Genomic DNA, 13970 nt, shown 5'->3' on the forward strand with positions numbered 1-13970 from the left:
ACCAGGGTGGCCTCCAAGGGTGCCCTGGGCAACACATTCAGACATCATGGAGCAGAAAGTCTCACAGGCCAAAGTTAGCTGCTCGACTAAATCCTATGTGTATCAAGTCAGTGCAAACCACCAAACCATCAGGTGAAAGGCTAGGTAGGGAAAGGAAACAAGTTAACACACTTCAGGTATGGAGGCAAGCTGGGGAGACAAAAAGAACATATTGCCCAGACCCTGGGCTTGTCATGCTCTCTGCTGCCTCTGTCTCCATGCTGATGGGGTTACGGAGCCCACGGTGGGAGTTTGAGCAAAGCCTGTGCAGCAGATCAGAAACACGTACTGGCCCCGAGGAGACACACAGGGAAGTCTGCTTAGGGAAGTCCAGCTCAACAGCTGGACATGTTGAGGATTGGGTTGGTGGTTCCTGGGGTGAGGACACGTGGGGCCAGGATGGCATTATTGTTGGGTGGCTAACATAAGACCTTATGAATATTCTGTTCCCTGAGTATCTCATGTGTAGTTAGTATCTGATGGATATCAGGTATCTCTCGGTTCTGCTGTCACATTCCTTGTTCAACTTAGGCAAGCTATACTTACCACATGTTTGCAATGAACACAACTTTTCGATTCTGCCTTTGTCTCTTTCGGAGAGGAAAAGTTTTGTGCCCCCTTCAAGGTCCTTCTAGCTAGACTAAGAATCAAATTGACACACAACAGATTAACAGGAGAAAAATCAAAATTTAATTTCATACATATGGGGAACCCACATAGACATGGAAATTCCAAAGACAGTCAGGCAAACTGATGTATACGTGTCATGCTGAACTAAGGAAAAGGACTATGGGGTCTGGGACTTCAAAGGGGAGGAATGTAAACCTCAAGAAGAAAGAAAAATAATTAATGTTTGTGGGGCACCTGGGTGACTCAGTGGGTTAAACCTCTGCCTTCAGCTCGGGTCATGGTCCCAGGGTTCTGGGATTGAGCCCCGTATCTGGCTCTCTGCTCAGCAGGGGGCCTGCTTCCTTCTCTCTCTCTCTGCCTGCCTCTCTGCCTACTTGTGATCTCTGTCTGTCAAATAAATAAATAAAATCTTAGAAAAAAATAACTGATGTTTGGCAAACAAATGCTTATTGGCCCCATGGAAACAATGGGGTACAGAGAGGACTTTGATCCAACAGTGCTTGCTGTTGTAGGTAGGTCTTCCCTACCATACCTTACTGATAGTATAATGTAGTTGTCTGTGGTGATAGTTCTCTTCCTGGAGAAGGTCCTTTACCTAAATTCTTTGAAGGCGGCTGGAGGAGGAGAAAAGCTAAAGAACTTTTCCTGAATCTGCTAGGTTTTGACTGTTTTTTAAACCAAAATAATCTTCATGGCAAAGCGGCTCCTCTTGAGGTGACCTGCCTTTGGCCCCTATATCTCTCAGGCTATTTGCTTTTGCATTATATGTACTTAACACAGTAAATGTTGTGCCTCTGTCTCATGAACTACATCTTGATTCTCTTTCTATGGAGAATGGAATCTCCCCAACAGCAAATGTACATTAAAGCTGTGATCTACAGATACTCGTCAGTTATACCGCGATAGGTCTGAAGGTGTGTTTCAGGCAATGAGGTAAAACTCCGACAGGTACCCTGAGGCATTTACTTGACCTCTTTGTGAGACCTATTTTCCCTCCTGTGTAAAAGGGGCTACTTATTATGTGGCCCCAAGGGAGATTATTAAAGAAGAGAAACATGTGATATCCTTATTATAGGGCCTGGCAAGACTCAATAATGCTCCACAAACAGACGGCAGTGTGATTGCCTGACTGGAAATGGGGGAGGCTCAGGGGGGCAGTTTTGAAGCCAAAGGCTCCCCTGAGGGTTTTCATCCGTGCTCCTGAAGAGGAGACAAGATGAGTTTTGAGGCCCATGTTGTCCCTGGGGCAGTGCTTCTGTCCTTGTGCCTTTCTGGACACTGAGTCCTGATAGACAGGCACCTGCACTGGATGTGCGGGGGCTTCGAAGGCAAGAAGGCAGGGGTCACTTGGTGGGGAAGGAAAGGAGTGTGAGTGCATTCCTTCCAGAAGGGAACAGCCAAGATGGGAACATGTGCTGAATTGTGACTGCCCATTTCCCACTCCACTTCTCTTTGGGGAAGGAGAGAGAGAGAAGCCCATGAGACACAAAGCTAACAGAAGTTCTCTCTTTTTTCCCCTAGCAGTGCCAGGAAGACTGGGAGGTGCAGAAGCAGCAGGGCCAACCCAGCCCATGTCCTGCCCCAGTCCTGGAAGGACAGAAGGAACAAGGCCTATACCTACTTGGCTGAGGTGCCATGGCCAGACTCTGCCTGGGCCTGCTGCTCCTGGTGGCCACTGTGACCTTTGTGTCCAGAGGTGTCCACACCTGGGGCAGATCGAAGGTGGTGAGGAATTTCCAAGACATCCCGGAAACTTACGTCTATGTGCAGCAGGCACTGTGGCATGCCATGAAAGAGTATAACAAGGCCAGCAAAGACAAGTACACCTTCAAGGTGGTGAAGGTCCTGAAATCCCAGGAGCAGGTTGGTGAGCAACCTTTGCTCTTTCTCTCCAAGATGCAGTCATGGAGGGGCCCATTATCCTCGGAGGGCACAGACCCCAGGGAGGGGAAAACAGCTGAGAAACACCTTTAGTCAAATATATATTACTTTTATTTTAGGGGTTTTTGGAGGAAGCTAGTTACACTTCATCCTTTATCATTCTGGAACAAAACATAAAGTAGCCATTAAAATAACTTAACATTGATTACAATCATACCGGAAAGCATAGGTGAGAGTCCAAGAAGGGCTGTTGAGGGGGTCAAGTCTGGGACAATTTGGGCTGTTATCATCAAAATAAAAATGAGTCATTGTAGTTATGGATTATAACACAGTGAAAAAACAAAGGAAGAGCAAATCCAGCTTTTACAAAAAAAAAAAAAAGAAGGGAAGGTCTTGTTTATAGAAAAACATCCACCTGTATATATAAAAGGCTGTGTAAGTAGGAAATCATCATGGCAATAACTACTTCAGGCAAACGTCATCAATGAGTTCTGCAACCACTGGGTGGGAGAGTGGTGGGGGACAAATTGGTGCAGGGATTCTTTCATTAATTAATCACAACAGGGAAAAGATTGTAAAAACAATCAGGAAATTTGGCAAGTACCTTGTTTACCAAAATGCTTGTCACCAACACTGGGACAAGCTGACATCATGTGCCCCTGATGTGAGGTCACAGAAAGGACATAGCATCATCTGTGTATAGTATCCTTTGTCTAAAATCCACCCTCCATAGGTTATCATGAGGAACAATGAGACAAATCCATAATATGGGGCATTCTGTAACACCTCCTAAAAATATCAGTGTCATGGGGTGGGGGGTGGGAGGTTGGGAGAGACAGGTGGTGGGTATTAAGGAGGGCACATATTGCATGGAGCACTGGGTGTGGTGCAAAAACAATGAATACTGTTACGCTGAAAAGAAATTAAAAAAAATACATATATCTGTGTCATGAAAGACCAGGAAAAAAAAGCAGGGAAACTTCTAGATTAAAGGAGGTGTAAGAAACATGACAACTAAATGCAATATGTGGTCTTGTATTATCTCTGGGATTAAAAAAATAAAAAAAAAAAAACAATAAAAGATGTGGTTGGGGGAACTGGAATTTGGACTGTATCATAGAAGAGAGCATTGTACCAAAGTTGTATCCCAAGAAAGATGTGGTTTGGGGGGAACTCAGAGAGAAATCAGTAGGTGCACAAAAGGAACGGGGGTTCAACCAGTCTGTCTGGATGGAGTTTAAGGAAGGGAAGAGGGAGGGGCTAATGGGGAGTGGGGGTTACCCGGCAATGTTGGAGTGACATGCAGTACAGGGACAGTCTTTGTGCTCCTCTTTCTCCTTCACTAGCCCTTTCTCCTCTCCATCCTCTGCCCTCTAACCTTTGCTGTCCATCCCTGCAGGTCATCAGGAACCTGCTCAGGTTCCTGTTTTCTTAATAGGGTCAGGAGAGAAGGCTCATTTGGCAGCTTCATGTCCCTGTGAGGCTGGGACATTTGGCCCCTTGACCATCCTCCACACTCAATGGGCCTTGGCTCCCTCCTTTTTGTGTGTGTGGTCCTGGCTATGTTGTTTGTGTTTCTTGAGTAGTGGACACCTGGGGCCAGGATGTGTGTCACCACTAGGTGGCCGAGTTAAAGTTAAACATTAGATAAATTAAATTAGTTTAAACTAGAAGGTAGTTAAATTTAAAATAAAGTAAATATCAACTGCTTTGGGGGCTCATTTATATGTAGTGAACTAATTGATAATGAACTATTCCACTTCCCTGGACTTCTCTTTATCTACACTTTTTCAGTTCCACAAATAGATGGTTCTGCTTTACTTAATCAAAAGCACACTGAATTCTCACGTCTCAAAAATTATACATCATTTTGTACTGTGTGCTAGATTTTTCATGAATGTGCATTTTATTTCTCAGCTCACTGTAAACACTTGATTGCAGGTAAGAATTCAAAAGAATCAGGTAGAAGCAGGTTCAAAAAGAGTCTAGAACAGAGGTATTTAAAATTTCTTGACCTTCCGTCTACATACCGGTGGAAAACACACTGAAGAAAAAGGTAAGGAAGAACGAAACATCCCCCCCCCCAAACAAAATTAACTCAAAACAAAACAAAAACAGAAAGAAAAATTCTTGGTGATAATTCGGATTAAACTTAGTAACACACACACAGCCTCTATATAAAGAGAACAGCTATATCTTATTGGTTGATTTAACTTTAAAGTACAAAGATCTATATCAGGAGTTGGACAATTATAGCCTGTAGCCAAGTCTGGCTTGCTGCTTATTTCATATGCCCCATGAACCAGTTATAAGAATAGTTATAAGAAACAAAAAAGGAATATTTCGTGACATGAAAATTACATAAAATTTAAATTTCTGTGTCTATAAATAAAGTTTTATTAGAACATTGCCACCTGCATTGTTTGAGTGCAGTCTAAGAATACTTTAAGTACCGACACTATTGTGTCTTCTGAGACTAAAATATTTACTCTCTGGTCCTTAAAGAAAAAGTTTGCAGCTACCTGTTCTTTTTCGTAGTTGACCAAGGCTCTGTTGCAGATTTTGTGCAAGGGGAATGAGGGTAAAAAAAAAGCACTGTGGGTCTGATTATATGCTAATTTCTTTCAAGAAATACAATGCAGTGTTATAAATGTATTTTCTCTCCCTTATAATTTTCTTAATAATTTTTTCTTTTCTCTAGCTTAATTTAGTTCAGGAATACAGTATATAATACATATGATACAGAAAATATGTGTTAGTTGACTGTTTATGTTATTGGTAAGCCTTCTGGTCAACGGTAGGCTATTAGCAGTTAAGTTTTTGAGAAGTCAAAAGTTCCACTTGGATTTTTGATTGTGCCTGTAAGTCCCACATTGTTCAAGGGTCAACTGTATATACAGTCTACTTTGTGCCAGACCTGGTTGCTTTTCATATGCTCATTCAGATCTTGCAACTCATTTCATAGGAACTACTTTCTTCCACTTTAAAGAGGAAATAGGCACAGAGAGGTTTAGTATTTTGTCCAGGGACACACGGCTAGTATGTAGAAGAGCCAAGATTCAAACCCAGGCTGCCTGTTTTGAATGAGCACATGTTACTGCCTGAGTGATATGGAGGGAGTGCAAGTGGTAGGATATTGCAGCCAAATGAAAAAGGTCATGGAAGGTCAGGAGAGTCAGAGGCCTGTCTGTGAAAGCAGTGACGGGCTGCCTCAGCAGCCAGGACCCCTTTCCTCTTCCCTTTTCTGGGCAATCAGGGGTCAAGCTAGGGCTGGTGGTCAGTTGGTGGGTTGTTGAGGATGATTCAGAGCAGTTTGGTTTTATGGTAATTTTAACTTGGAAATATTAGTCAAACACAAAGCAGGGGCTCTCAGGTGGGCATAGATTTTGCTAGGCAGGGGATTTTGGGCAATACCTGGAGGGCTTTTTGGTTATCACAACCGGAGCGGGTCACTGCGGACAATTAGTGTGCAGAGACCAGGGACGCTGCTAAGCACCCTGCAGTGCTCAGGGCAGCCCCTACCACAAAGACTGACATGTCAATAGTGCTGAGGTTGAGAAACTTGTTATCCAGTCATTAAAAATGTTCTAGGAGTACGTCTGAAAGTCAATGAGTTGAAAAATGGAAGCGAAGACCCAATTTCTTACATTTCCGATCTGACTTATTTCCTGAAGACACCCCCAGAAGCAGTTGGCTGTCCTCACACTTACATATATAACTGAAAAATTTTAAAGTATATATGATATTCAATAAGCCATATTTACAATTCTGCCAACCACTACCATTCTCTTCAATGCCTAGGCAACTTCTCTAGAATGTCCAAAATGTTTACTATATTTTCAAAATGATCTCTTACTCTCTAGGGTCAGTTATTGTGTTTAACTTGGTATTTTCTTTAATGCATTCTTTCCCTTAAGTTTTGTAAAATCTTACCTTGTTCTCTTTTTTAAATAATAAGAGTCTCCATTTGCCATTGTGGCATCTCCATTCCCCGCCCTCCCATAAGGCTCTCTGGAACACCAGGGCTGGTGGGGGGCTCCGCATGGGAAAGGAAGAGGCCCTGAAATCAGGGACTTGGGAGGGTGTATCATGTGCAATAGGGTTTGATTGCTAAAATTGCCAAGGAGACTAGTTAGAGAAGCAGTATCCTCCAAGCAAATTTCAGTTCTGGGATGTCTTGTCTTCTTCTCCCAATATCTATTGATGATGTATGAAGATGTTATAGACTCTGCTGTTTACATTCCAAGCTCCAATAAGCAAACCATTACCTTTCTGAGGAAAACATTCTTTGGGGAATAGTTTTCTTGCTTTATCTTGGGGTAGTTGTCATTATTTAACATTCAATACCATGATGAGAGAGACAGAGGGAGCGAGATCATGGTAAGGACCCTTCCCCCTCCAGTTACCCCCAAATTTCTGACAAGGAAAATGTAAGAGGGAGAGAAGGAGGTGGACATTTTTTGCCTTAAACAGCCAATAACATTTTTTTTTATCAGAGATGGCAGTTGATATCATGTATTCACTTATGATATCTAATTTTTATTTCTTTTTATTTTTTAAAAGATTTTATTTATTTATTTTGAGAGAGGGGGAGACAGAACACAAGAGAGGGAGAGAGGCAAAGGGAGAGGGAGAAGCAGACTCCCAGCTGAGCAGGGAGCCCAACGTGGGGCTTGATCCCGGGATCCAAGAATCATGACCTGAGACAAAGGGAGATACTACATCGACTGAGCTACCCAGGTGCCCCTGTGATATGTAATTTTTTAAATTATTCTTTGACAGGTCACAGACAGTTTGGACTACTTTCTTGAAATCAAAATTGCCCGAACAATGTGCAAGAAAATTTCAGGAGAAAATGAAAACTGCTTGTTACAACAGGATCCCCAAATGAAAAAGGTATGGGCTTGGTCAGGTCTGTGTACCAGACAGAGAAAGCCGATAGGACCAATTCTGCTTTGATTTTCTAGTTTTCTTCTTCCTCTCCTTCTCCTCCTCCTCCTCCTCCTCCTCCTCTTCCTCCTTCTTCTTCTTTGTGGAAAGACAGTTTTATTATTGTAAATTCCATAGCACTGATGCATTGTAAAGAAAACTTAGCTTATTATTATTATTATTATGTTCAGTTAGCCACTGTATAGTACATAATTAGTCCTTGATGCAGTGTTCAGTGATTCATTAGTTAAGTGTAACACCCAGTGCTAATCAAAGCAAGTGTCCTCCTCAATACCATCACCCTATTCCCGCCTCCCCCACCCACCTCCCCTCTGAAACCCCCAGATTGTTTCTCAGGGTCTGTAGTTTCTCATGGTTCATCTCCCTCTCTGATTTCTCCCACTTTGGATTTCCATCCCTTCCCTTATGGTCTTCTGTGCTATTGCTTACATTTCACATATGAGTGAAACCATATGATAATCTTCTTTCTCTGTTTGACCTACTTCACTTAACATAATCCCCACCAGTTCCACCCATGTCAATGCAAATGGTGGGTATTCATCTTTTCTGATGGCTGAATAATATTCCATTGTGTATAGGTACCACATCTTCTTTATCCATTCATCTGTTGAAGGGCATCTTGCCTCCTTCCACAGTTTGGCTATTTTGTACATTACTGCTATGAACATTGGGGTGCATGTGTCCCTTCTTTTCATTACATCTGTATCTTTGGGGTAAATACCCAGTAGTGCAATTGCTGGGTCATAGGCTAGCTCTATTCTTAACATCTTGAGGAACCTCCATACTGTTTTCCAAAGTGGCTGTACCAGCTTGCATTCCCACCAACAGTGCAACAGGGTTCCCTTTTCTCCACATTCTTTTCAACATTCATTGTTTCCTGTCTTGTTAATTTTGGCCATTCTAACTGGTGTAAGGTGGTATCAAATTGTGGTTTTGATTTGAATCTCCCTGATGGCTAGTGATGATGAACATTTTTTCATGTGTCTGTTAGCCATTTGTATGTCTTCTTTGGAGAAGTGTCTGTTCATGTCTTCTGCCTACTTCTTGACTGGGTTATTAGTTTTTTGAGTGTTGAGTTTGAGGGGTTATTTATAGATCTTGAATATCAACCCTTTACTTGTAATGTCATTTGCAAATATCTTCTCCCATTCCATGGGCTGCCTCTTAGTTTTGTTGACTGTTTCCTCTGCTGTGCAGAAGCTTTTTATCTTGATGAAGTCCCAAAAGTTCATTTTTGCTTTTGTTTCCCTTGCCTTTGGAGATGTGTCTTGAAAGAATTTACTGCGGCCAATGTCAAAGAGGTAACTGCCCAGGTTCTTCTCTAGGATTTTGATGGATTCCTGTCTCACATTGAGGTCTTTCATCCATTTTGAGTTTATCTTTGTGTGTGGTGTAAAATGGTCCAGTTTCATTTTTCTCTATACAGCTGCCCAATTTCAGCACCACTTACTGAGGGACTGTCTCTTTTCCATTGGATATTTTTTCCTGATTTGTCAAAGATTAGTTGACCATAGAGGTGAGGGTCCATCTTAAACCATATTCTGATCATATTCAGGACCAGGGACAGCCAGGTTCTAGACATAGAGCACTGTTTCTATAAGTTTTTGCTGATACCTCTCTCCCCTGCCAACACACACACACACACACACACAAACACTTGGTGGCTTAAAGCAACACCTGTTCATTATTTCTGACTGATCTGCAAGCTGAGCTGGGTTTGGCTGGACAGATTTACCTTGGCAATCTTTTCATAGATGTTACTTCCAGTTTTTTTTTTTTTTTCATGGTTGAAGGTAAATACACAAGTGTCTCTGTCTTTTGTATTTTCTTCACCTATTTGGTATATGCCTAAAGCTGGCATGACACATGGCTAAGCAAAAATAATGGCAGATTAATGATTCCTTAAAATTGCCCAGACATGTGCAAATAAAATGCATCTTCATATTCTAATGGATAGTAGGCTCCACAGCAGAGCACCAAATACAAGAGGATGGCTACATCTAGAGAGTAAGCTATTATTTTAAGTTATCAGAACCAGTTTTCAATTAAGTAACATTTTAAAAAATTCTAGTAGATACTAAGAATGATATATCAAATACCCATGTGCTTGATTTTATAACTGTTGTCATTTTATTACATTAATTTAAAATGTTTATTTCAACCAGTAAAATATTAAATATGCATTCCACCCCCTCCTTTCTAAGATAAACACTCAAGTTGTTGAGAAATGTTCCTACCCATTAAAAAAAATTAATCAATGTATGCAGAGTTTTGTGTGTTTTTTAAAATGTACAGAAATTTTAGAACTTTCTCTTATTGTCTTTTCCACTCAATAATATGTTTTGAGATTTATTATGTTGGTACAATCTGTTATTGTTTATTCATGCCAAGTGGTTTCTTGGATCACTTAATGTGTATATAAATCAGCTAAATTGTTTTTGTTACTGCATATTAAGCTCTTATATGACTGTATTGCATCGTTTTTGACCACCTGTCTACTTGTGGTCATCTTAAAATTTCACTTTAACCATAATGCAGTAGTGACAGGATGCATGCTGACTGAGCAGGTTTGGGGCTCTCCTCTGGGGCACCCTAGGGAGTGGGACCACCATTCAGCCGCTTGTGTAGCTTTAGCGCTGGTGGGGCCACCACACATGACTTGTAACTTCAGTTTTACTCTCCGAAGTGGTTGAACCAGCACACCTTCCTTCAGTGGTGTATATGGTTGTTCATTTTCCTTCAGCACTTGGGGTTAAATCTTAAATGTTTTCATTTTGATGTATGTGAAAGGTGATCTCCCCACCATTTCACTTGGTTGATCTCTGATTTCTAATGAGGTTGAAATATTTTAATATCCCTAGTAATCATCCAGGTTTTCATCTCTATGCCTTGTGTTTTTTTTTTTTTTCCCCTGGAGCAAACAACCTGAGGGCTCCTTTGAGGAGCCACAGCCAAGCCACTGGAACCTCCTGACCTCAACATCTCATGCTTCCTACTTCCTGCCTCTATCTCCCCTTGGCCAAACTCAACTGGAAGCCAGAGGGTGCCTATGGATGTGATCTAAAGAAGTAAGAGGGCAGAGAGCCCATTGAAACAGACTGAGAAGGCTATAGGATAAGGGTGCCCATTGGTCCAGCCCATTGAAGTCATTGGTCTTTCAAGACACACCAGGTAGTAATAGAAGGAATGCTGACATGGAGAGACACATGGAAAAAAGCCAGCAGGGCAGGGGTGGAGACAACAAGATCAATAGGAGGCTATAAGGAGTCTAATGGAATACCACAGATGAGAGACGATGTTGATTAGGATGGTGGAGGTACTCAGTTCTGGATATTTGTGAAAGGCTTGGTTGGAATTTGCTGATGGATTGGCCATGGAGAGTAAGTGGAGAAGAGTTGAGGATGACTTCAAGTTTTGTGGGGTTTGGAGGTAGTTCTCTCTCTTGGTTTTCTCTAATGCTCTCATCTTCTACATGGAGCATCTGGCATTTAGTAGACTTTGTCACCATGATTACATCCACTTCTTATCAAGAGGAGAATCCTTTCTGTCTTGCATTTCAGAGCTCCTATAGATTTGACCCTATATGCTTTCTTTAGTTATTCGGATTTAGGAAGGAAGAAAAGGCAAACATTTGAGCTCCTTGGAATACAAGTTTAAAACTTGGTATGATTTTAAATAGTTATTAGATTCATCTCATGTAGAAAATTCGGAACTTTCAAAAGTATTAAGTCACTTAAAATCAACTATAAATACCATTATGTAAAGTTTACCTCTGTCAATACATTATTTATACTAACTTTTCTATAGTTTATATTTGTATATTTGCATTGTTGAAATCATACTCTAAGCTGTTCTATAACCTAGATTTTCATTTAATAATAAATTCTAAGAATTTCTCAAACTGTAAAATTATGTGAGAACACTGTATAGTGAAACTATGATTTCATTTAATTGTGTTCCACATTTTACTTTAGTCCATCCCTGAGAATTGGTTAAGTTTTCCTAACTTTTAGTTATGAGCAGTGCTTTAATAAATATTTTTCTTTGTTTCTATTTGTGTGATTATTGTTTCCTTGTAGGCAAAGTTCCTGGAAGTTGAATTACTCAATATTTTTTCACTTCTTAAAGATTTTTAAATAATATACATTGTTCACATATCCTCCAGGGTTGATCTTGATAATTGGGTTTTCAATTCCTCTGTTTCCTGATTGTTTCCTGTCTACTTTGACTGATCCAGAAGTCAAGCAATTAGTCTACCCTCTGATAAACCCACTCGCTTCCCTTCCTACTGCCAAGAAACACCTGAACCCATCCCAGACACCCCTTTAGCCAGAATGAATCTCTGGACGGGCCTTAGTTCTCCCATGGCCTGTCTGGATTGCTGGTAGCTTGGTCTTGTTTTCTTCCTCAAGCTGATCCCTCAGTATTTGTATCTTACACAACTTCAATTCTTTTTTTTTTTTTTTCTTTTCAGCGTAACAGTATTAATTGTTTATGCACCACACCCAGTGCTCCATGCAATATGTGCCCTCCCTAATACTCACCACCTGGCTCCCCCAACCTCCCACCCCCCGCCCCTTCAAACTTCAGTTCTGTTTGATGTTGCCATTCATGCTTCCATTGATGTAGTGGGGGTATTCCTCATTTACATTTTTATTCTAACTGAATAAAATCTTTAGCGTGAGAATAGGGATATAAGTGAACTCATCCCACACCAGGAGCCCGAAACCGTGCTCATCTGCAGGCCCTGGGAAAGAGCTCTAGATGTTCCCTCAGTTCCCTGGCTGCAAGTTTTGCTTCTTGTCTCTGTCCAGAGCTTGCCCTGCCCCACCAAGACATTCAGGAACCTGTACTATTCTTGCCTCTTCTGGGAAGGACTCCCTGGGCCCTCCAGGCAGAATGCAGTCTCAGTAGCCTGCAGGGGAGTCAGTGGCTGGATGAGGGCCAGAGCTGGAGATGAGCATTTCTGAGAATAACCAGTTTCTGGGCTCTTACCATCCACAATGACTTCAGATCACAGAGAGGTGAATTGGCAGGGGTCCATCCTGGTGAGTGAGACTGGCTTCTCTGCCATCTGGTCTCAGGTCTAAGGGCTCCAGGAACTGCAGGGGCATGACTGGCTCAGGCTGCCTTTAGCCACCCTGAAGCCAAATCCTGGCACCTAGAAATAGAAACTTCTGTTTGTTTTTCATTTTACTTTCTTACAAACTGATTATTCTTTTTTGTTTCTTTTAGATGTTTCTTTGCACCTTTATTGTTGCAACAAAACCTTGGAAATTTGAATTCACTACACTGAAGAAACAATGTGAAGAGGTCTAATTACCTTCTAGCATATTCCACTGCTTTCACTTCCATTTTAAAGAAGAAAATACACTTGCAAAACATTTAAATAAACTGATCCATTGACTTCACTTTTGTGGCCTTTGTGCTTTTTTGTACGCACTTCAGGGGCTGATACTGAGAACATGATGCCTGTTTACTGTGTTGGTCAGCCTCTTCTAGTTGACCCATTCATTTACTAGCAGGACAATATGCTACCTGTAGATGGAAGAGAGTATAAACCTGTTTCCATATCTCATTGAACTCTGAGCACAAATTACTTTTCACTGGCAGCTGTTCTGGAGAACTAACTGGAGTACCCAGTCCTCGACTATTTTGAGCTGTTGAGTTGTTTTGGCAAGATTCTGAGGGTCTAGCTCCCTTGAGTGTTCTTTCCCTGGATTTCCACCAAAATCTTCCTGCCTGGGACTCCAGGGAAGACACAGCCCAATGACTTAGAAACAATTGTAGACAGCTGTCCAAATGGACGATAGTTGGGTCATGTGTGGATTTGGAGTGCACTTTTGGTTTGAAGTGAAGCAGAAAAAATGAGAGGGTGATTGATGGCTCATGGATAGTAGGCTGGTTTGTGCATGAATGTGTGTGCATGTGTGCACAGTGGGATGTATCAGTTATCTAATATTGCATGACTAATCCCTCTGCCTTTAATGGCTTAAACAATTTATATCTCTCATGGTGTCTGTGGGTCAGAGATCTTAAAGTGTCTTGTTGGGGTGGTTCCAGATGTCATTGTCCCTTGAGGTTATACTCAGACATTGACTGTACTGCCCTTATCAGAGGGATAGTTTGGCTCTGGAGAATCCATTTCCCAGGTGGCTCATACTTACAACTTCAAGTTGGTGTTGGCCATTGACAGGAGATCTCTGTTCTCCATGTGGGGCTCTCCACGGAGCCACTGTGTGCTTGGTATGGCTTCCTCCAGATAGAATGTTCTGAGAGACTAAGATGGAAGCCACACTGCCCTTTGTGACCTACGTTCAGATGTCACGCACCATCACCTCTTCTTTGTGTTATTGGTACCAATAGCTCTGGTTCAGTGTGGGAGGGGACTCTATAAGGGTATGATGACCAGTAAATGAGGGCCAGTGGATGCCATCTGGGAGGCTGGCTACCACTGTGTGTGTGTGTGC

At 41.8% G+C, this 13970-nt stretch overlaps 1 protein-coding gene across 1 annotated transcript; it reads left to right on the forward strand.

The window, feature by feature from the left end:
* Positions 1–2304: 2304 nt before the first annotated feature.
* LOC308349200 (cystatin-13-like) lies at positions 2305–12819 on the forward strand (the record flags this gene model as incomplete). The annotated part of the gene is made up of 3 exons (XM_080813728.1): positions 2305–2532; positions 7333–7446; positions 12736–12819. 3 exons carry the CDS (start codon positions 2305–2307, stop codon positions 12817–12819), a joined length of 426 nt encoding a protein of 141 aa, XP_080669854.1.
* Between the last annotated feature and the right edge of the window lie 1151 nt (positions 12820–13970).

This window comes from Martes martes (genome assembly GCF_963455335.1).
Source record: "Martes martes genome assembly, chromosome: 9".
NCBI classification, from domain to species: Eukaryota; Metazoa; Chordata; class Mammalia; order Carnivora; family Mustelidae; genus Martes; species Martes martes.